General features: G+C 36.1%; 1 protein-coding gene and 1 long non-coding RNA gene across 19 annotated transcripts in view; both read right to left on the bottom strand.

Annotated features, from left to right (window-relative positions):
• Positions 1 to 25,050, bottom strand: part of Sdccag8 (SHH signaling and ciliogenesis regulator SDCCAG8) — a 245,983-nt gene that overhangs the window by 177,158 nt on the left and 43,775 nt on the right. For all 18 annotated transcript variants that reach the window (XM_058575172.1, XM_058575166.1, XM_058575165.1 and 15 more), the window contains 3 exons: positions 23,621 to 23,809; positions 14,322 to 14,460; positions 491 to 643 (listed from right to left, as the gene is read on the bottom strand). In XM_058575172.1, the coding sequence (XP_058431155.1) occupies positions 491 to 643; positions 14,322 to 14,460; positions 23,621 to 23,809 (481 nt within the window). The remainder of the gene's footprint in view (positions 1 to 490; positions 644 to 14,321; positions 14,461 to 23,620; positions 23,810 to 25,050) is intronic.
• Positions 7,736 to 13,459, bottom strand: LOC131423744 (uncharacterized). Its single transcript, XR_009225707.1, has 2 exons — positions 13,305 to 13,459; positions 7,736 to 9,001 (listed from the first exon to the last, which is right to left on the bottom strand). It is a non-coding gene; the product is annotated as an uncharacterized LOC131423744 (long non-coding RNA).

The following is a 25,050-nucleotide window of genomic DNA, read 5'->3' as shown; positions in this document are numbered from 1 at the left end:
GTTCCTTTTGCCTACAATTTCTCCCTTCCAGTTAGTTATTCATCTGGTTATGATCATTATTGGTCATGTAGTTTTTCAGAACTGATTCCATACAATTTGTATAATCACTTTTTATTGATTACATTGTTTCTTACAAATTTTATCTTATGTTTAATTTGGTATAGGGGATAAAAAGGGGAGTCATTTCTCCTTAATTTAGGCAAGGTTGAAATAAAAGCTGGTATTTTTGGAGCACTTGATCTCCTTTAAAAAACATGAGGGGCAAGCTGAATGGCAGAATATGGAAGTAAATTGATTATTTTATTTGAAAAGGTCAAAGATTAATTTCATTGAGAAATATGAAGAAAAAATAAAACGTTTTAATGAGCTCTTAAAATATAAGAAATTTACTTATAAAGGTTTTTAATATTTAAAGCCCATCCAAGAATGGCAGCCTAAAGGCACATCAACACTAACATTTTTTCAGCAGTGGGCATAACAACTCAAGTACCTTTGATTCCATGTCCTCCCTTTCTTTCGTTATTTCTTTTTTCATCATCTCTTTCTCAAAGGCCCTTTTCTCCTGCTGAGATGCAAGTTCTTTTTCAAGCCTTTCTGTCTGCCTTTCCAGTTCATTCTTCAACTGCTCACACTGGATTAGAGCCTGTCAGAATAAGAGAGTAACATAGGAGGTAGCATTTAGAAAAAAAATACAGAAAGAAAAGAGTCATTTAAGTTTTACTTTTACTTAAAGTAGTTAAAATTCACTATAAAGTTCATTAGAATAACTTTGTGTTTATTGACACCACTTACTGATCTAGTATGCAAATGTTACATTTACTCAGATATTTCAATATTCACAATTATGGCTGATCAACTAGAAAATTCAGGTAACAGACCTTGATGAGGGCCACAGATGAGTCAGAATTTGAAAACATGGATCAGAAAAACCAAGTGTTTTAGAATTTTAAATTATATATCATGTTAATATTATATGATTATATAAATTTTACTAATTTCTGATTTCCTTGTTAAGAATTTGAATATTTTAAATGACAAATGGATATACAATTTAAAATGAGATGTTAAATACTGTATTTCATGACACACAGACATTTATTGTTTAACACTATTAGTTTTCTTAACTATAACTAAAATTTAGTTCATTACCCTTAAACATACAACTAATGTAAATATTAGGTAATAATCAAAAGTTAAAATAGGGAAAGAGTCAAAACTGAATTCACTACTTAACTTAATGATAATTGTCACCATAAGTGTCCTTTAGTCTAAATTTCTCATATTTCCAGAAATAAAAAGTTCCTAATTTCCTTTTGGCTACATTTATAACACCTGTATGGATAACACCCAATAATAAAATATGACTTCAAAAATCACAATTTTTTAAAACCCCAATAAAATTAAGGTTCTAATTTATCTTGGTCTTATCCCAGTTGCTCTTATCTATAAAATCTACTTCATCCAATCTTTATTTTCCCCTGAATTTGTTAAAAGAAACCCAAGGGGCCTCATATGCACAAAGCCCTGGGTTCAGTTCCCAGCCCCACAAAAACAACAGCAGCAACAACAACAACAAAAAGAAACCCAAGTCTTTTATGGTTACTGGGTGATTATAAATTTAATAGTCCCATTTGTTGGTAATGGAAATAGATATAGTTACAGCATATGCTGTAAGTTTTATGCATTATTATACTTCCCTCTGGTGAAAGCTATAATAAATACAGACAATAAATATCTAGGGGCTGGGGGCATTGGCTCACGCTGTTAATCCCAGCTACTCAGGAAGAGGGGCAGGAGGATTTCAAGTTCCCAGACTAGTCTTGGCAATTTAGCAAGACCCTGTCTCAAAGAAAAAAAAAAAAATTAAAAAGGTTGGGGCAATTGTTCACTGGTAGAGTGCCCCTGGGTTCTAGTCCCATAACTGCAAAAAAGGAAAATCAATCAATCAATCTAGGATACATGAATTTTCCTTTCTTCATCTAAAAAGCATTAAGCTTTTTGGGGGGATCTTTTCTTGAACATTTCTGACTTGTAGTATGAGGTAAGTTTAACTGTGTCAGATTAAGGGGGGGGGGAGGGGGAGGAATAACTATAAAATGATTACTGTAGGGAGTTAGTCCCAAGCTAAATTCTAGTGCAGAATGCCTGGGAATGGAAATTTTAAAAGAAATGAAAAAGCATAATTTTTCCATAATTAAAGCACTTGGAGCTTTGAAATATGAATTAGTGACTTTTGTGCTTCAAAATATAATTGTGTTTATAAAAACATTTTATATGAATTAATGCAAATGACTATAACTTTTTGCTGACATAATGAATATTACTGGTATAAATTAATAAAATAATTATTGAATATAAATAAATATATCCAATTTAGGTAGGATGAAACACACACACACACACAAAAGAAGGAAAAAGAGACCAAAGCTACAAAGCTAAAAGCAACATGATTTTAGAGTTACTTCCCAGATCTGTTTTTCCTCTAAGCTGGTCAAATTCCTAAGAAATCTACAAATCTTAGTGTTACTATGAATTCACTCATCGATGCAAATTGCCTTATTTTGATTTAAGCTTATATGCCTGTAAAGCCTATACAACATGTTTTAAGATTAGATAAAACAAAGGGAGATATATTTTAAGAAACTATAAAATAGGCACATTCCAAATGTTATTTATTAACCAGATAGAGGAGACAATGTCAACCTGAAGATCCTGGAGAGGACAAGACCACCATAAATTTCTTGTGATCTATGATCAAAGAACTGAGTTCACTAGGCTGGTGTCATTCTTCCATTTCATCTTATGCCCACTCCTCACAAAGTCTCTTTTAAAAGAAGAACCCTAGATCCCCAAAGTGCATTTCACTTTGGAACACCCACACTCTTTCTTCCTTACTCTATTGCTTTCTTTCACTAAGTAAACCTGTCAGTGACATCCTATCTGATACATCCAGAAATTCTTTTCTGTGGAAAATATTAAGAATCTACATGGACCAAGTTGAGGTCCCCTTTTCCTCTTTAGAAGGGGCCTGTTAGGACCCCCTCTCATGACACAATCAGAAGGTTTTCAATTGAATAAAAATTAATGAAATACAAGAACAGTAGAATAGATTGCTGAAAACCTAAAACCCAAACTAACCTGAAGAACAACTAAAGAAAGAATTCAAAGAATTCAATCAGTTCAGGAACAAGGAAGAACAAATGATCATTATAGAGAGACCAAATGCCTAGATAAGGTGATTTAGCAAAAAGTACAAAGTACAATGTTATAAATCACATAAATAAAAACATTGCCAAAGTCTTGTTTTGTGAATGGTCTCTTTCTTTCAAGGATAAGCCAACAGTAATAATGGGTCATAATGAGTATGAAAAGAACAATGAAATACCCTGAATAAAACTGTTAGGTTGAAAACTGGTTTTTGGTGTTTATTCGTGTCTAACCAATGATCCATGTTATAAAATAGCTTTTAATTTTATTTGCTTTGATTTTAAAATTTATGCTTGGTCACAATGAAGAAAATATTAAGTGTTCGTAACACTTGGAAGTAGAAATTGATTTAATCTTTCTTAAAATGTCCTTTCTAACAGTGTACCTCATTAAAAGACTGTGTCTTCTAAATAAATATTCATAGATATTTTCACTGCAGTTCTCTCTTTTAATTCTGGGGCTCCCTCACTTATCGTCCAGAACCCTAGCTTATTTGGTATCTCCTGATTACACTCATATAACTTGTTCACTAAAGACATAAGTAATTTCTCAAAGGCTATGTCAGTAAGCTGGCAATTAAAATTAAATGACAGATCTTCACAGATGATCAAGTTAATGGCTTGTGCTGCCATTTCTCCCAGCAATCTTGAAGGGAGTGGTTTCCCCCACTTTCAAGGCCTTTGTAGAAATGGCTTAGGTCTTGAGGAGCTGGGGAATTATACTTTCCTCCTACCTAGAAGATTCAATCCTCAAGGGCCCTTTTCTTTTCTGGGAAATTTCCATATTCTTTGTTCTATGATAATCCTGGCAACACTGTTTCAAAATATGATGTATTAGAATTAATATTTCTAGTCCAATTTTATTAAACCAAATGATAAACATTACTGTCTTGGAGTCAAAAGATTTTTTCACAATGAAATTTGTATCTGCTTAACTAATTTTTAAAATAAGAAAGCTATTTTAGGATATAATAAGCCCTTTCTAACCGCAAGGGTTGGTTTCCTAGAAATTCTAGTGATAGAACAATTCATGACTAAAGAATTAACCTGTTATAAGAAATGTATAGTTATAGGAACAAATTTTAGAATTTATCAATGTGCTTTTATTTTTACAAAATAAAGCCCATAGCTGGGAATGGTGGTGCAATCCTGTAATCCCAGTGACTCCGAAGGCTGAGGCAAGAGGATTGCAAGTTTGAGACCAGTCTCAGAAATTTAGCAAAGCCCTAAGCAACTTAGCAAGACCCTACCTCAAAATAAAAAATAAAAAGGGCTGGGGATTGTGGTGAGCCGTTCTAATAGACCGTGGCCGCCATTAGAAGATGGCGCCGGCTTCCACTATGGCCTGTGATAAACAACTCCTTTTTTGGAGAGTTGGCACGCAATCCCTTACCACCCTATGAGAGAGATCCACGTGGCAGCTTGGGATTGCTATGCGGGAGGCTTTATTAGGCTGTGCTTGGGCGCTCGGCGGGGGGTCGCTAGAAGATGATACATGAAACAAGGCCTGAATAAACTGCTGAAAGAAGAATCCTGTGTCGTGTTTTCCCTTGCCGGCGAGGGGTCCCGACAATTGGTGGCCCGTACGGGGAATTATATTCCTCGAACCCAGGATCCAGAACTTTCAGCAGTCAGGGTGGTGCACCGGTAAGTTCCCAGGTAAAGTGGGAATCCGCAAGCAAATAGCGGGGCGCTATTTAGCATTAGATAATTGTGAATTGTGTGAAGTAATTTTAAGTCTGTAAATAGAGAGAGAGCGGGAAAAAGGAACGCTCCCCTGTAAAAGGAAGAGAGCGGGGAATTCATAGAATGGAACGCTCCCCTGTAAAAGGAAGAGAGCGAGGAATTCATAGAACGGAACGCTCCCCTGTAAAAGGAAGAGAGCAGGGACTTTTGTACTTTCACTTTCTTTATAGCTCTAAAAACATTATGGGCGTTGCTTCTTCAAGCCCAATTTTGTTGGCCCTAGATGGGTTGTTACATTCAAAAGGACTTAAGATAAAGCAGAGTACTTTGCAGATGTTTTTAAGAGAAGCTGATATAGCGGCTCCTTGGTTTGCTTTTTCAGGGAGTCTTACGGTTCCCAGCTGGGACAAATTAGGGAAAGATCTAGATTTTGCTCGTGAGCAAGGCACCTTAGAGGGTGGCGTTATACCACTTTGGAAGTTAGTTAGAGGATGTATAACAGATGGTAAATGCCAGGAAGCTGTGAGTGAGGGTCAAGCTATTCTTGAGCAACTGCATGAGGAAAAATCTGAAGGATCATGTAGTGAAGTGGCAGAGAGTATTAAAAGTAACAGTAGTGAGAAGGCAAAAGAGCCTGAAGATAAAAATAGGAGAAGGCTCTACCCAGACTTGACCGAATTAAAAACGCCTGAGAACACAAGTGACTCAGAGAGTTCTGAGGACCTTGATATATTGTTACAACAACTACATAAGATAAAAATGAAAAAGAAGAAAAAGGAGACACAGGGCACACAGGCCTACTGTAAGAAGGGGAAGGGAGTTAACATCGGTCAACAAAACTCTGAGAAGGAGGAGGTAGAATATCTAGAAGAAGATATGGTGCCGATTGTCCCACCTCCGTATGTGGGGGGGAGCCAAGGTTCTGGGAGATCTTTTCATGCACAAGTTTGGAGGACAGTTAATACAGATATGGGACTTGCATACCCTGTATTTCAGGACAATAACAGGGGAAGATATCATGAGCCTTTAGACTTTAAGATAATTAAAACCTTGGCAGAATCTGTCCGCACTTATGGCATAGATGCCGCTTTCACTCTCACTCAGGTGGAGGGACTTACTAGATTTTGCATGACTCCCTCAGATTGGGCTAGTCTAGTCCGCGCTTGTGTTTCCCCAGGGAAATATTAGGAGTCCAAAGTTGGCTGTTTAATGTTTCTGGCAGTACCCAAGACTCGGAGCGAGGTAGGAGACTTAAAATTACTTCACACAATTCACAATTATCTAATGCTACATTACCCTCCGCAGCAGTCTGTCTCCAATCTCCGTTCCTGTTTCTTTTGGCTAATGATACATCACAGGGGATGCTTAATTGTTCTAATATTACCTGTTATTTGTCTGAGTGTTGGAATGGCTCCTGGACTACGGCAGTGATTATGAAAATTCCAACTTTTGTCTCGATCCCGGTTACTGCAGATCCAGAATCCTTTCCTATTGTTGAACTGATTAGAGCCCGTAGAGATTTTGGAATTACGGCAGCTATAGTGACAGCTGTGGCGGTATCTGCTGCTGCAGCAGTTACAGCTGGAGTAGCCATGGCCAGCCAGGTTCAAACTGCTGCCACTATTAATCAGGTTATTCAACAAACATCCACCATACTTGAATCTCAAAGTAGAATTAATCAACACATTCTATCTGGGATTCTAGCTGCTAATCAAAGGATAGATCTGCTTCAAGCTCAAGTTGAGGAATTGTCTGACCTAGTACATTTGGGTTGTGTTGATCAACGTGCACATTTATGTATAACCTCTGTCAGATTTTATGATTCCAGAAATGCCTCCCGTATCATCGGGGAGTATCTATCCGGAACCTGGTCCATGGAAGCAGAAAACTTGATCCAGTCTCAACTAACTCAGATTGCTGTTTTGAATAGCACCCGTATCGAACCAGTGACTTTGGGTCAATTCACCAGTTGGCTATCCTCTGCCTTTTCCTTTTTTAAGGAATGGGTGGGAGTGGGCATTTTTGGGGCAATGTGTTGCTTCGGTGTTGTACTTTGTTTGTGGCTTCTCTGTCGCCTTAAAACTCGCCATGCGCAAGAGAAGGCTATGATTGTACAGGCTCTTGCGGCCTTAGAAAATGGCATTTCTCCACAAATCTGGCTTGCACATCTTAAACAGTGATTTCTGGGCATGGCCATTGCACCCCAAGTGAGTTTCACATTGCACTGGGATTGGCATGTCCTCTTCCTTATTCTCTCACAGTGCTGGAAGGCCCATGCACTCTGCAGGCCTTGTTGCCATTGCACGCAGGTGGGCTTCCATGCTGGTGCTGCACTTTATGCTTTGGACCCTTCGTTTTCTCAAGGGCTGAGGGATGGTGTTGCCACTTCCAACCTCATAGTCACTGACCGGCTACTTGTAAAATCCCCTTTCTTTTTCACCGTCAACACGATGCAGGATGCGAGGCAAGGCACTGCACTTGAGTGATCCGGTCTCCGGACCTCAAGGAAAGCATGTCCTATTGCATGCGGGTTTGACGTCCACGCCCCGCCCTACGAAAAAAGGCATCGGCTGATATGGGACCAGGTCTAGGGAAGGGCCCTCCTTAGGACTGAACCATACACTGCAGCCACTTCTGCACAGTGGGATAGGACCTCTACTTTCGCCTGCATTGTTTTATAAAATAGAAGGGGGAACTGTGGTGAGCTGTTCTAATAGACCGTGGCCACCATTAGAAGATGGCGCCGGCTTCCACTGTGGCCTGTGATAAACAACTCCTTTTTTGGAGAGTTGGCACGCAATCCCTTACCACCCTATGAGAGAGATCCACATGGCAGCTTGGGATTGCTATGCGGGAGGCTTTATTAGGCTGTGCTTGGGCGCTCGGCAGGGGGTCGCTAGGAGATGATACATGAAACAAGGCCTGAATAAACTGCTGAAAGAAGAATCCTGTGTCGTGTTTTCCCTTGCCGGCCAGGGGTCGCGACAGGGGATGTGACTCAGTGGTTAATTTCAGTGGTTATTTGCCCTTGGGTTCAATCCCCAGTACCAACAAAACAAAACTAAAGAAAACAAGAAAGCAAGTCCATAAAATAAAAATGATTATCAACACATTTCAAGCAAATAACTCATTAATAATGCAAACTACCAAATTTAAGTTATAAACACTTACTTAACAGAAACTCATTAACCAATCTATCCCTATCTTCAGTTTTCAAGATAAAGTCAGCATAATTTAATGACAAGGTCATATTCTGAGAAATGCATCAATAGGCATTTTCATCATGAAAACATTGTAAAGTACACTTACATAAACCTAGATGTTATAGGTCAATCGTGTGACATTGCCTCTTGGTGCAATCAAAAAACACAAAACATGAGACGTATAAGGCTGTTGCTAGCATAACAGGACATACTGTTTTACAGTAAATGTTTTTTATAAATAGAAGGAGTATACTCTAAAATAATGATAAATAGTATGATACAGTTAATACATAAGTGAACATTCCCTTATTATCATTATCGAACATTATGTATGCAACATAATTATGACTAGCAGCATAGTAAGTTTATACCTGTATCACCACAAACACATGAGTAATGTGTTATACTATGTCCTTACAATGACGATGACGTTGGCCATAGGGAATTTTTTAGTTTACATTATAATAGTATAAGGTCAATGTCATCCATCTGATCCATCCCTGACTGAAATGTCCTTATGCAGCATATGACTATAATTTGGTTTTGTTATGCAGCAGAAAATGTGAATATCAAGAAGTGCTATTTTGTATGCTTGTGACTTCAATCAAATGCTCAATGCTTTTCTATTTTTTTTTTTTTTTACTCCAGGTTTCTAATTCTTTTCTGATTTTACTATAATCCAAGACGCAGAATGTTTTGGACATCATTTGGACACAAACAAAGTTTGTGGACATATTTATTCAACCAACTTGGCTGGTATTTAGTTTTTTTCTTTATTAGGGTTATCTTGGCCCAGCAAGGAAGTATATGCCTATAATCCCAGGGACTCAGGAGTCTGAGGCAGGAGGATCTTAAGTTCGAGGCCAAACTCAGCAACTTAGTGAGGTCCTAAGCAACTTTGTAAGCCTGTCTCAAAATAAAAAAAAAAAAATAACATAAAATAAACAGGGCTGGGAAAAAAAGGTGAGGTAGAATCTCATTTCAGATATGCTTGAGGCAACTTTATTTCAAAGCCTCCAGGCCCTCCAATACACACCCCCTCAATAATTCCCCTTCCAAGACAAGCAGGCAGGTCTAAGACTTGTTAGCCTTTGCATCTGATTCTTGTAGCTTTACTAACAAGCTTTATACTGTGTAAGCCTCTATTCTTGCACCCTTGTTTATTCCCAGGCAATTGTTTTTCAGTTTTAAAATTATTCCTACTTGTAATAATTTGCAATTTTCAAACAAAAGTATTCATAGAGCACTTAATATTTTCCAGATACTGTACTAAATGGCTTATATGGATTCATTTATTTAATTCCCTCAAGAAATTTTACCACTCAGTTGAAGAAACTGGGGATTTCAGACATTGAATAACTTACCCAAATCACAGATTTAAAAAGCAAAAGAGAAGGGATTTGATTAAGGGTTATTGGGATTGTAATCTCTTCATGTTATACATTTATTTTCTTATAAAAGTCTCAGGGATTTTCACTGCCATTCTAAGTGTAAATAAACAGTATAATATAAAATAACTCCTTATACTTACTTAGCATGCAATATACAAATAGCACACTAGATGGCAACAGAAGGCAAGGAACTAAAGAACAAACGTCTTTCCCACTTAATAAAAATAGTTGGCTTTAAAATTAAAGTATCTATGTCCTCTTCCGTTTTAATACTCTCAGAAGGCAAAATTCATATGTTCTAATACACCGTCTAGGTAAAAACTTCTAGACCCGCATTACATTTTAGAAATTGGTTAGTACTCAATCTGTATTCATTACTAATTCAATGAAAATGTTAGATTCATAACACATAATGCCTTCTTAATTGTTAAATTTTGTAAGAAACACTAATGATAAAACTTCACATTAATATTTAGGACTAATTACTGACTTCAACAAATGTTAATTGTGCAACTAATATGAGGAATACAAGTAAGGATACAATGATAAAATGTATGAAATATGATATGTCAAGAGCTTTGTAATGTTTTGAACAACTAATAATAATAAAAAAGAAAAAAACAAATATAAAAAAAGGATACAATGATAAACATTACAGACCTGATTTTCATGGTCTTGGTGGAGCAAGATATGTAAACATCCACCAAAACTTTATAAAAAGTCAGTGGGAAAATAGATGAGGAAGAGATTAATCCAAATAAGAAGAAGCTGGGGAAAACTTCTGGGAAAAGCTGCCACCTGAGTTGAACTTCATCTGTTGAACAGATATTTCACAGATGAACACAGGGTAGAAGAGCATTAACATAAGCAAATTTGTGAAAATGTTCATTCATAGTTCATGTTCTGGAAAAAGCATAGCTTATATGAAAGACTGTAGTGAAAGATAAGCCTAGAAAAGTTGGAGCAGGCCCAGACCATGAAAAATCTAGAAGGTCATGCTAAATAATTACCTTTAATTCTACTGTAACAGGGGAACAGGCTGAACAGAGAGATCAACAATTCAGGAAGCTTAATAGAGCCATCTGAAAGACACACTGAACCTGGAAGAAACCTGAGAGAAAGCAACTATTGCGACAGCCTGTAAATAGGGGACTCGAGAGATTAAGCTTGGCAAATGACTGGATGTAAAGAATAAGTGACTGGGCTGGCATAGTGATACATGACTGTAATTCCAGAAACTCAGGAGACTGAGGCAGGCCATTGCAAGTTTGAGGCCAGCCTCAACAATTGCCAGATCCTGTCTTGAAAAATAAAAAGGGGTTGGGAATGTAGCTCAGTAGTGGAACATTGCTGGATTCAATCACCATTTAACATAAAGAAACAATCAAACAAAAAAGTACATGATGAGGAAGAGCCAAAACATTTTAAAGAATCTAACATAGAGCTGTTGGTAAGACAATGATGTGATTTTGGAAAAAAAAATACAGAGAATAGAAGGAAAAGAATTAGTAGATGGGAAGACGGAAAGAATTAATAACTTGGTTGTATAGTAGATGCCAGTGGAATATCATCCATATAAAGAGGTCCAGTAGAAGCAAGAAGTATAGGTCTGGGGCTCAAGAGAGCAGGTAGTGCTAAAAGCACAATGTGGGGGTGGTTCAAATCAAGATAAATTTTGACTATGAGAGGAGATACAAATCCCAGGAAATCAGGACAACATGGAAGGAGGGATAGGAACTAGTTCTGAATAATGTCTACATTTAGCTGTTTTGCAGTTTTTGCTCACTGACCATGCCTAACCCATAGAAGTCCACTCTGCCCTGAGGAAGGACTCAAAGAAGAAGGTAATAATCCACAGAACGACTGTGAGAAGCACAAGCCCAGTAGCCAGAAGAGCTATTCCGCAGAAGGTGCAGAAGCAGGTGCAAACCGACACAGGCATCTCTTCTGAAAGCCATGGGCATCATGAACTCTTTAGTCAATGACATCTTTGAGCGCATTGTGGGAAAACCAATGTACCTGAAATGCTACAAGTGCTCCACCATCACGTTGGGGAAAGAAGATACAAAAGGTCCTGGGCCTCATGCTACATGGGTTGCTGGCCAAGCACACTGTGTTGGAGGGCACTAAGGCTGTCACCAAATGCGCCAGTGCCAAGTGAACATGCCATGTAAGAGTCTTTAACCCCAAAGACTCTTTTAAGAGACATTAAAAAAAAAAGTCTACATTTAGGGGTTACAGAAAAGAATTTAAACTAGATTCGAAAAGAGTAGGTAAGAGCCATACAAGGAGAATTCATGAGAGTGTGAAATATTAGATAAATCAAAGGAAAGAGATTATGTCATGGATAGGACAATTAATGGCTTCCAAAACTTCAAGGTCTAAGTAGCATGAGGATTGAGATGAAGTCACTGGATTTGATAATCAGGAAGTCACTAGTGATCATTAAGTGAGTAGTATAAAATTACACTACAGTTTGTTGAAAGCCTGACTACAATGTGATGAGAAATAAAAGGAAAGATACTAGGAAAGACAACTTTTTGGAAAACTCTGCCAGTAAAATGATGAACTGGGGGTAAGAAATTAAGTATATACTGATCATGTGAAGCCTGAATTTTGTTTGGAGAATGACAGCTATATATAGAATGGGGTGGGGGAACAGTGGTGAGAGAGAGAAGGGGGATGCAAGTAAGATATAACTGATGACCAGTAGGTCAAAGACCCATTAGAAACCCCAGAAATAAGAGACATCAAAAACTTTAGAAAAAGAGATTCATCTTAGGAAATAGAGGGCTGGTAAAGCAAAAACTATAAAAAAAAATTAAAAAGAGTAGAAGAGACATTTGAGGGATCAGAAAACAAACAGTGGCTCTTGACTATTGTCCTTAACCTCAATAAAGGACAAAGGGGGTTGTTTTGTTCCTGTTGTACATGTTAACAACATAAATGTTGAAAGCTTTAAGTATGATGAAAAAAGGATGGAGGAGGAAAAGGTCAGATGCTAAAGATTTTAAAAAGTGCCTAGAGTGTCTTCTAGGTTGAGAGTTTCTATTGATTATGATAAGGGAGAAGAGAGACAACATGACAACACTGATTTCCTTTTTGTTTTTTGAAATAAAGGCCTTGCTGTGTTGCACAGGCTGGCCTCAAGCTTCCAATCCTCCTGCCTCAGCCTCCCAAAGTTGCAGGAATTACAGGCCTGCATCACTGGGTCCAGGAAAAATGCTGATTTCAAAGAAGAATAGTAACCTAGTTTAAAAAAAAAATGATCTTCAAAGCAGATTTCAAAACAAAGGCCTGCACATGGCAGTAAGAAATGAGGAAAATAAGGGCTAACACATCCATCAGAGTCACAGGAGATAAAATGAAAGACAAAAGGACCTTCAGTGGAGATTTTAAGGATTATGACTGAGCTCTGAGGAAATGAAGAAATGAGTGCTAGAAGAAACAAAATATGTGAGAGATTTGAATCTGAGTTTCAAAGGCAGAGGAGAAGCATTAGTGCAGAAATTAGCAATGAATGTGGGTCAATTGAAAATCTGTGTGTGTGTGTGTATGTGTGTGTGTGTGTGTATTTTTGTCTAACGGGGTACTAGGAATTGAACTCAGGGCCTCACACATACAAGGCAAATACTCTACCATTGAACTTCACTCCCAGCCCTTTTTATTTTTTGTTAAGACAGGGTCTCACTAAGTTGCCCAGCTAGTCTCGAAGTTGTGCTCATTCTGCTTCAATCTCCCAAGTAGCTAGGATTACAGGTGTTAGCTCTGACATTTTAATAAAACATTAACATTACCACATATTGAGAATCCCTTACCCAAAATGCCTGGCCAGAAGAGTTTCAGATTCTGGGTGAACATATGAATCCAAAAACCTCAAATTCAAAATCTTCAAAATTGAATTTTTTGAGCAACATTGCTAAGTACTTTAAAAAAAAAAAAAAGAATCAGATTTCAGAGCATTTCAGATTAGGGATGCTCAATCTGTCCGTGGTTTAGACCAATGCTATCCAATGCAACCCCCCCCCCCCCAACCCTGCCACCTCCATGCCCCTGGTGCTGGGGATAGAATCCAGGGCCTCACAATTCCAGGCAAGCACTCTGTCACTCTAGACTCCTAGAACAAGTTTTGGTGATAATGAAAATGTTCTATATCTGCACTGTCCACTACCAGTAATCAATGGATACATGTGGCTATTAAGCACTTGAAGGATGGCTTGTGTGTTTAGAGAAAATACACAGTAACTTTAATGGAGTAAGGTGTAGCCCCCAAATACAACAATGAAACAAAGGTAACTTCCTATTATTTAAAGTTCATAGATATGAATACTGTCTGATCACTAAGTGTTTAGTACCGTCACTATCATTATTTTTAAATATGTTTAATTTAGCTGACAATGGATTCTAACTCATAGCTAATGATGGAACAAAATATTATTATCTACATATATTATTATCTGTGCCCTATTTATGTTATAAAAGTTTTCCACGTCTAGAGGAAAAACGTGTCTTTAGCCATATGTGAACGTATACAAATGAGTGATTATAGGTGTTAAGATTTCCACAGCATTGAAAACTATCAGCAAATTAAAAATTAAGCACACAAGTCTCTCAAAATATGTCACCATATTGCATTACAATCTCTGAATAGTGATATAAGAAAATCATTTGCAGAGGAAAAAAGAATCCTTCAAATACCAAACCTGTTTAATTTAGAAAATCAACATTTCACTTTGTGTTTGGAAAAAGTTTAGTTACAAAAGAATAAACAAAGAAATAGGAAAAAAAAAAGGAGTAATTCTGCATTGTCTTTATTTTCATCTTATTAGACTTGCCTTGGTCTTTTCAAAATTGGCTTCCTCAGTCATATGCACAGCTTGTTTCACCTGTTCATAGGCACTTGTTTCTCTTTGCTGCATATCTCCCAAGCTGTTCCTTACAGAAACTAGTGCAGACATTAAGTCATCTCTTTCTCTGTTAACACAGAAAGAACAAGCAAAACAAGAAATGATCAAACTAGCATGTACTCCTAAGTCAGGAGGGAAAAAAGCATTAGTATATATTAGACAAAGAGCCAGGGAGGGCCAGCTCAACACACTGAAGCACACCCCAGAGAATTGTTCGCCTTGTGTCCTCACTTGGTGAGTGGCTGGCAGAGCAACCAGAGGGGCAGAGAGTATTTATGGCAAGGCTACATCTGTGTAATACAATAATCTATTGTGGAAAGGCTGGAACACTGAGGACTGCCCCCAAAAGAGCAAATTAGTTAGGAAAATGTAGTAGAGCTAGAAAAAAAAAAAAAAACACAAAAAAACCAAACCCACACACAGTGGGATATTTTAGATATTGTATCTCAAAATAGGAATAAATGTTTTTAAGAAGGGACTAGGTGTAAAAGATTTATGTCATAAGGTTTCTCTAAATAAATAAATAAATAAATAAAAAGTAAAAAAAACCCTAAGCCTATTTTGTCACTAATTCTTCTCATTCACTGGAACAAAAATATGTCCTTTCCTTTTCATCTTCCTCCCCAATCTTCCTGTTTACCCTTTCTTTCAATAAAATTCATTCACCTATTAACACATTATTTCAGTGGTAATACAGTGGAAACTCTCAACCCCCCTGGTCATACACATAACACAATTTAACAAAACCTGCCACAGTCTGGCTGGGCACAAATGCCGCAGTCTGGCTGGGCACACAATCACGAGCCACCACACAGCTTGTAGATTCAAACAGCAACTCTATTCCCGAACTCACACCAGCCGTCTACAATCACGTTCTGGGGAAATCCACGTTCTCTGCCCAAATCCACCTCCACTGGGCTTCTATCTCCAAAATATACTGTCTGAATCCCATGAGAACTCAAGGGGAACTCAGGCAGCAGGATACGCCCTATTCCCAGCAGGAATAATCTTAAACCTTAAACCTGGAACCTAAACTGGGAACGCCCTAAACAGGATTATCTTAAACCGGGAACACCCTAATCCGCCTTGGTCCTTGAGCAAGGTCACCTACATTCAATGTCACTGCAACATGGGGTATGCTGGCAAGGAAATTGTCATACCTACTTGGCTAATGGCTCCCAGCAAAAACCATCTCACTAGGGTTGATAATGGCCACACCTACCTCTTCCTCAGCAATTCTCAGAAGTCTCCTGGGCAAAGCTGTTTCTTGGGGATAGAAGTGAACAGAATGTGAAAATGCTTTGGCATAGAATATAATAAGGATGCGATCTCATTGGTTAAATAAATCCCATATCAAATATAAGGATATTTGGAACTTATGGAATGAATAAAAATGCCCAGTAAGACCAAATACAGAGACAAAGTGAGGTTGGAAACTTTCTATATACACAAAACAAAAAAAAAAAAAAAAAAAAAAAGAAAGAAGGAAAGAAAGAAAAGGATGTTGGACTGTCATATACATGCAATTTTATGCTTTATTAAAGAATTCAAATTTTAAACTGTGTTTTCAAATTCAGTTGAAATGCTTACAGTTTCCTTTTTTTTTTTTTCCTGGTTGTATGCATAGTATATTCACATCAATTTGTGTCTTCATACATGTACTTTGGATAGTAATGATCATCACATTCCACCATCATTAATTACCCCATGCCCCCTCCCTTCCCCTCCAAACCTTCTGCCCTATCTAGAGTTCATCTATTCCTCCCATGCTCCCCGTCCCTACCCCAATATGAGTCAGCCTCCTTATATCAGAGAAAACATTTGACATTTGTTTTTTGGGGGTTGGCTAACTTCACTTAGCATTATCTTATCCAACGCCATCTATTTACCTGCAAATGCCATGATTTTCTTCTATTTTATTGCTGAGTAATATTACATTGTGTATATATGCCACATTTTTTTTTATCCATTCATCTACTGAAGGGCATCTAGGTTGGTTCCATAGTTTAGCTATTGTGAATTGTACTGCTATAAACATTGATGTGGCTGTGACCCTAGAGTATGCTGTTTTTAAGTCCTTTGGGTATAGACCGAGGAAAGGGGAAGCTGGGTCAAATTGCAGTTTCCTTTTTATTGCCAAGTTCTGAGAAAGGAACTGTGATTTTTTTTTTTATTAAGCAAACTTTAAGAGTCATAGAAGATTATAAATGCTGAGTTTGAATTGCTTCTGAATTAACCAATATCTCCATTTAAAAAATCTTTTTAAGATAAAATAATTTTAACTATTTGTGTTATTTAGAAAGCAGACATTTTAAAAACATTTTATTGAACAAAGAATTATTAGCTGTTTCATAAAAGATCTTTTTGTTAAAAAATAATAAATTTCTATAAATATAACATTCATGGGAACAAGATGATCTTCACTTTAGAATTTCTTGATTTATTTGCTTTACAGTGATAAAAGTGATTTTAATTTTTTATCCTAAAGGAAATTTAAAAAGCGGTAATTGTTTTGATTAAATGTAATCAAGTACAATAATTACATGAAAAAGTGCAAGAATCAAAACAAGATTAAACTTTTCCATTATAAGTAAAAAAATCAATACAAATCAAACAAAATTGATTTTGTTATTTCTATTTAAAAAATTCATAGAACAAAATGGAATTAGGTTCTTTGTGGATATGTAATCTAGTAGGACTTATGATTCTAGAAGAATATAAAGATTTATTCTTTAAGGATAGGAAGTCAATATAAATATCAGTCACCTGTCTTAAATTTTAAGATCTACTGAAAAGAAAAAGTTATTCTTCAATGATCTTATCTGTTCCTGATAACATGTCATCATCAAAGGAAAAGTTCCAAATAATAAGAATGGATTAAAAAAACCCCTCAGTGTTATAAGTGTGCTAACAGATCACAACAGGTCAAAATCTAACAGACTTGTTTCTTATGGGAGACATATTTAATCTACTTAATTTCTTTTTAGGATAACCTTTTGTTATGAATAGTGTTTATTACACAATAGATGCTCAACAAAATAAATGACAAAAGAATAAATGAATGAATAAATGCTATAGGATGGCATGAAAACAGGTAAATTAAAGTTACTTCCCTGTTCTATTATTCTTGATGTAAATTGAAAAAGTTATCTGACTATTTACAATCAGAAAGTAAACAGTTTAGTTTACTAAACTAATTCAAAACATTCTGATTTACAAATATTTCAGAATATAAATTCACTAACTTTAGACAACTGAACCACTGAAAATCATTAGATATAGACCCCAAAATACAGTTGTCTTGTTGAACTCATCATGAAACAGACTTCAAAATAATCATACTAAACATTTGTGCAACCACTGGACTGACCACTTCAATTTTCTGTAAAAACAAATGCACCATCTGCTTTAAGGTGGCCCTCAGATCATCTGGGAAGCTTGCAGGGAGTTGTTTTGGCAATTTTAAGATTATCCACTTAATCACTACATTTTTGCTTTGGCTTTGTTTTAATTAGGCCAGCCTCCATATACCAAAAAAAGCAAAGCTCTGGGCTGGCTGTGCCCTCTCATCAATACTAGGCCTTGATTCCTGCTCCATTCCTATGTTTATCTGACTGTAGCCCTTCTGACTGATCTACCATTTTTCAGCCCCACACTCATTCCTTGGATCTAACAGTGCTATTAGTTATCTTACTCTTTGAAGACAGGCAACTGCAGCTAGCCAGAGTAACTATCCATCAGTTGCAGTCCTCTCCAAAACCTCAAGTCCACAGGGCCAGCCTGGGGCCAGGCATGAGAGAAGCTTTCACAATAGGAAGTAGTATAGATACATATGCTATTTTGGGAAGAATCTCCAAATTATCATCTTTTTGCCTCCCAGGCAAAAGTTCAGTGAGTGCTTAAAAACATCAGGTGACTGTCTTGATTTATATGATTAAGGAGTATCTCAAAGCAAGCAACACAGTGTTAACTTTTCAACATTCCATGACCCTGATGAAAGGCAGCTGAGGCAGAAAGATGACGTAAAGAGCATGAGTGTCAGTTCTGGGATTGAAAAAGCGCGTAGTTGTTCATACTAACAAGCATGTAATATTTAAGTAACTTAGTGCAAAAATCAGAGCAGAGTAAAACTGAGAAAAATCTCTTAGTAATCTCAGCCAAGTTTTAAAAATAAGCAAAGAAGATAGTTGATCTGATATATATGTTTCATCTTGTGTATATATCCTAAGAAATGTCTTATAATTGTTAAACTATTTCACTGTTATCAATTTTATCATTATTACTTGTATTTTTAAAAAAGAAAGTCTAGAAGGCTGACTATGACATTTTTTTGTTCCTCATTTCTGGGAAGTTCCTGTTGTAGTTTCTCAAAGCCAACTGTTCAGAATACTGCCAGTGATCCTCTCCAAAATCACAAGCTGAACTGAAGTCCTAGGATACTACTATGTTAATCATTCCTCCTTTTCTTAAAAAAAAAAAAAAAGTACAATGAAACTTGGAGAAGTGACCTAAAGAAAGGACTTTAATATAAAGCAGCTTCATCTTGATTACCATTTAAGGTATTTTGATTCTTTTCTGCGGGTGGGAGGGGGGTAGGTACAGTAGTTCATGCCTACAATCCCTGTGATTTGGGAGGCTGAGACAGGAGAATTGCAAGTGCAAGGCCAGCTTCAGCAATGTAGTGAGGCCCTCAGCAACTTAGTGAGACCCTGTCTTAAAATTAAAAAATAAAAAGGGCTGGGGATGTAGCTTAGTTGTAAAGCTCCCCTGGGTTCAATCCCTAATACCAAAAAATAAAAATAAAAAATAAAGAAAAAGAGTTTTGTTTACTGTTACTTTTACCTGCCTTATATCATAAAGAGGCCTGATGGAAAGGCAGTTCAGAAACATTACAAAGACTTCAAATCAACTTTAAAAATGTTTCCAATGTTAACAGTTGTTAAGCGTACTCTCCAAAAAGTCTGTGAGGTCCTAACAAAATACCACAAATATATAGATGGTCTGATCTCCAAATGGTGCCTCATACTCTCCTTGATAACTGCATAAGTATTCATTCATTCTTTTTTTTTTTGGGGGGGGGGTCAGTGCTGGGAATTGAACCCAGTGCCCGGTGCATGCTAAGTGTATGCTTTACTAGTGAGCAACAACTCCAGCTCACAAGTAATTCTTCTGTCATATATTCAAAACATGCTAAACAATGAAACATGGTTGTTTAAAAATGGTGTCACAATAGCACATTTCCAAACGAGGTCAACAAACTTTTCCAGTTTAACATATTTAAGTAATAATTTTTAAAAATTCCATGTGAAAACCATAGAGGAAATACTACTACATCAGATTATTAAGAGTTCAGGCTTTTAACCATTTAAAACTAGAAATCCAAACTTTAAGTCTTGGTCATGCTACAAAACCAGCATGTGGTAAACATTAATAAGTTAGAAGAAGCTGAAAGCCAGCTCATATTTAGGGAATTATATAGATCAAAATTTTCATTGACAATAAAAGCAGAAACTTCTCACTCTATTCTGTTACTAAAGCACAACATAAGCCAATAATAGGCTGACAAAGCAGAAAATTGAACTAAGTAGGTTAATGTTTACTTTAAGAGGCTGAGATCAAATTTAGGATAGAGACAAAGGAATACATAACTTAGCAAGAATTTAATTTCTAAATGACTGCCAGACTTAGAATCAATGTAACATTGCAGCTTCCTTTTAAAATATTCTTCTCATGATCCAGAAGGAAATATGAAAGGAAGTATAATAAGGGTGGAAATTCCTATATTTTTATTTGTTGGTTTTGCTAAATTGGTTTTAACCTTTGCCTCTTTTTATCTGCAAAATATAGAACATACTTTTTCCTTTTTTGGCAGGGGGTACTGGGGATTGAACTCAGGGGTACTCAACCACTAAGCCATATCCCCAGTCCTATTTTGTATTTTATTAGAGGCAAGGTCTTATTGACTTGCTTAGGACCTCACCATTGCTGAGGCTGGCTTTGAACTTAAGATCCTCCTGCCTCAGCCTCCCAAGCCACTGGGATTATAGGTGTGTGCCACTGTGTCTGGAGGTTTGTTCCTTTCAAAAAGTTTTTAATCAGTATAGTCTCCTTGCAAAATTAGTTATCCATATGGTAAAAATCTATGTGACACAAGTTTTCAATACCATTTCCTTTTTCCACATCTCCAGAAGCAATCACTGTTGAATATTTGGTGTTTAATCTTTCAAATCTTTTATTATTAATATATATGAACCTAGAAAAAATAGTATAATGGTTGTGTATGAAATCTAGAAAATACAAATGGTTTCATACTGGTTTATCTTTAGTTATTTTGTTTTGCTTTAATAATATATGTTGGAATTAGTTCCACATTAGTATACATAGATCTACATTAATTCATTTTTATACTGTTCATCCAAATCATAGTTTAATTAGTGTCTCTCTCTCTTTCTCTCTCGTATTTAGTCTCTTTTGAAGATACTTAGATTGTTCACTCTATTATAAACAGTGCTGTAAAACATATTTCCTATAAGTGCCACATTATATATATGTATGAGCTTTTTCTCTAAGGTAGATTTTAAAAAGTGTCATGCATAATTTAAATATTAATGGTAGTGCTAAATTGCCCTCTAAAGTAGTTATACCAACTTATAGTTCCACCAGCAAGAAAGAAAATTATTTATGAGCATTACCACCCCTTGGGATTATCAATCTTCTTTAATTTTTTTCCTGATGGGTTAGTTTTTTCCTTAGATTTGATTTTCTTGAATACAAACAGAATGAACATCTTCTGATGTATTGACATCTTTCTCTTCTGTTGCTCACCAATTACTTTACTCACCATTCAACTGTGCAGTTTGTTGTTTTTGTTTGTTTTGAAGCAAATTCTTTACTAGTCTTTTGATTAAAAATGGCAAACATTTTTTGAGAGTTTTAACTAATTTTAAATACTTTATCATAAGGGAAATTATTCTTTAATGAAATCAAATGTGTCATTTTTTAATGACTTCCACTTTTCATGTTATACTTAGCACTGTAACAAGCCCAAGGCCATTAAGATACTTTTCCATATTTACTTTTAATACTTTTAAACTCTGAATTATATTTGTCTTTTTAAACTATCCTGAATTTTGTAAGGTCATGTTCTATTCTCTCTTTTTTTTTCCCCAAATATAAACAGACAAAATTTTACTTTCTTTGAGTTTCACTTTACATAGGTATAAAATAGTGGTAATCCTAACTATCTCACAAAATTTCTTATTAAGATTAGAAGGCTTGGGCTGTGGCTCAGTGATAGAATGCTTGATTAGCACATGTGAGGCACTGGGCTTGTTTCTCAGCACCACACACAAAGGAAAGGAAAAAAAAATAAAAATATGTGTCCATCTACAACTGAAAATAATTTTTAAAAAAGATTAGAAAAAATTATTTTTCTAAATTGCCTGGTACAGCCTTGCAAATAAAAAATGTTCACCACTTGTTAGTTGGATATGAAAGTAAATTTAATATATGTAATTTAATATTTATATTGAATATATATGAACTCATATACATTCATATAGTGTATATGAATACTTATATTGAATATATAAATAATTAGTAACATGTTTAACTATATAATATTTAGAAACAACAACAAAAAACCCAGAACCATTGAGTAGATCACAAAAGCTATCATTCAGTCCATATTGGAGGTTCAGTTTTTATATAATAATTAGTAGGTTAGTCATACAGCTACCAGGTATATTGAATGTCCTTGGAGTCTGAAAGGTACAAAGTGATTTCAGTATTTACTGAATATTTACTATAGGTCGGGAAGTGTTTTAAGCACCATACAGTTAACCAATTCTCAATTACCCTTCAAAATGCCCTATGTGTTAGGTAATTTTACCACCATTTTTAAAATGAAGGAATTGAAGCACAAAGAGGTTGAGTAATTTTAGTGAAAGTGCATAGTAATTCAGTGATAGAACTAGCATATGAACCCAGGCAGTCTGTTTCAAAAGCCTGTACTACTAGTCAGAAGGCTAAGCTGACTCAGTAAAATACCAAGAGTAAGTATTATATCTCCAAGCAGCAGAAGATTCCAAATTCAGAGAACTAGTTGTCTAAAGGTCAAGACACACAGCAAGATCAGTCTCACTTTAATGATCATAGTCATTCCACTCTTCCACTCCAATTGCAACTGGAGTAACTCTGACAGCTAAACAATAAATGCCTTGCCACATGAACAGCAAACACTAAGTGTCTACCGTAGGCCCAAGTACCAGGAAACTTTATTGACCTATAGCAAATACTCAAAAAATACTGAAGCCCCTCTGTACCTTCCAGACTCTAAGAACATTCAATATATCTGGTAGCTGATGTCTAACCTGCTGATTGCTGCCTCCAAGTATATGCAATATAAATCACAGAATAAAGTAATCTAAGATGGCTGAGGACAAAAATGGAACAGGGCTAGTGAAAGAATACTTCTAAAAGGGAAGTGAAGATTGAGCATAGCAGACAGAGAGAGGCATCTTTGAAAACAGAAAAAGCAAGGAGCATGGGAAAACCCACACTTCAAAACCAATATTGAATTCTATGATAAATAATAATTTTCAACTTCTAATGAATAAAATCTTCACAGGAAATGGCTTCCTTTGTAAAAGTGAACATGGAATAAAGGAGATGCACACAGAGAATGATATTTCAACCTCACTGCAAACTTTTACAACATTAAACTCATTTGTAATTTGTCCTTAGTCAATACTCAAATATTAATACTACAATACTTTGGGTCCTTCTCTCACTATGCTCATAATATTCTTCATAACAGGCACATGAGGAACATGTAGTAGTAACTCATTGTACCTAAACTATACTGGGGGAATCCAAGTTGTGACAAAAATAAAGGAATTCCTATAATACTTGGTTTTGCTAAGAATAGTGATGGGTTTGTTTATTATAGAGTCACAGAACTGGACTCTATAATAAACTAGATTAACTAGTTCCATTCAAGATGATACCGAAATCAAAAAATTAAATAGGTTTTTCAAAGTGACATGGTTACTCACAGTTGGCAAAACTTCCCATTCTTTCTTTAAGGAAGCTACATTGAAGGAATCTTTTAAAATCCACTGTATTTGAGGCTTAATACTAACCACGTGTGATTTATTTAGCATGGGGATAAAAGAACACATAATTTTCTATGTTGCCAAAGACTTTGCACATATAAGCATACTTACTTAGACAGTCTTTCGATGGTTTGGATGTGTACGTTATTATGAGTTTGGGAAAGAACAGCTTCATGCTGAGCACACTTCAAACAAAGGCCACCAACATGGCTGGAAATATTAGCAGCAAGAAGAGACTCTTTATGCTTTAATCGCTCTCTAAGATCTTCACAGTTTTTCTGATATTCAGCTAAGTCTTTCCTAAAAACAAGGGGAAAAAATTCTAGGAAATATCCTGGAAGAAGTATTCTACTTTAAAGTCAGTCATCATTATGAATTACTACCATCATTATGGGTGTTTACCTTACAACTTTGCTTCACAACCCTGAAACGTAGGTCTGATTATCCTGATGCAGTGATTATTAGACTTGAATATATTAAGTAGCTCAAGTTCTTGTAAGATTTTAATACAGATTAGAATATACCCTGTAATAGAATTTTACCTCCATTAACATATTACCTACAAAACAAAAATAAAACTCCAAATATAAACCCTAAATGGTCTCTCTTAATAAAAGGTGGGATGACATGATACAATATCCTTGAAGTAAGGGAAATAACCTATTTTGGGAGTTAGGTTCATAAAATTTATAGAGAATACCTCAAAAGTTCAACAAAGAATATGGATTTTATCCATGACTAACTTATTATTTATTATTTCCTCTTTAGGAGGAAAAAATAAAAGATTATGTAATCACAAAGTTCTTCAAAGAGTTGTTTCAAAAGAAAGTGGGCCACAGAAAGAAATTACAGAGAACTTGCCAGTCAAGAATTCAAAAGTAGTAGCTATTAGCTAGAAATATGCAGCTTGCTAAAGAAAGAGCTAGAGAATTGTGTGTGTGTGTGTGTGTGTGTGTGTGTGTGTGTGTGTGAGAGAGAGAGAGAGAGAGAGAGAGAGAGAGAGAGAGAGAGAGAGAGAGAGATTTTTGTTTGCTTTTACTTTATGGGCTCACCCCTAAAAGAAGTTTTTCTCTAAATTGATATTTTAAGAATTAAGTGACTAGTACATGGGTTGCATTTCCCCAATTTCTTCTTCATCTCTAGTAAAGCCTTGGTAAAGTCAACTGAGCAACTGAGCCTCATTGTCCAGAAGTCCTTTTCCATGTATATATGGAAAAGATGTATACACACACACACACATACACACACATATATATGGGTCTCATTGTATTGCCTAGGCTAGCCCCAAATTTGTAATCCTCCTGCCTTAGACTCCCAAGGGGCTAAAATTACAGGATTGTGTCATCCTACCATATATTTTTTAAAAGCCAACTACCAAGCTTGCAAAGGAGACAATGTTATAAATTCTTGGACTGCTGAAGGTATACACTCAGTCTACTACTGTGTCCTGCTCAGTCCTGGACTACCAAAGGTATACACTCAATCTCCTGCTCAGTCTACTCCCTGTTGTTGGCGTTTCTATGCTTGGGGACTATAACTAT

This window comes from Marmota monax, unplaced genomic scaffold, assembly GCF_021218885.2.
Source record: "Marmota monax isolate L192 unplaced genomic scaffold, Marmota_monax_Labrador192_F-V1.1 WCK01_AAM20220418_F8-fsc00090, whole genome shotgun sequence".
Classification (NCBI taxonomy): domain Eukaryota; kingdom Metazoa; phylum Chordata; class Mammalia; order Rodentia; family Sciuridae; genus Marmota; species Marmota monax.
The sequence above is the reverse complement of the archived record's forward strand: the minus strand, read 5'-3'. Positions and strand labels throughout refer to the sequence as shown.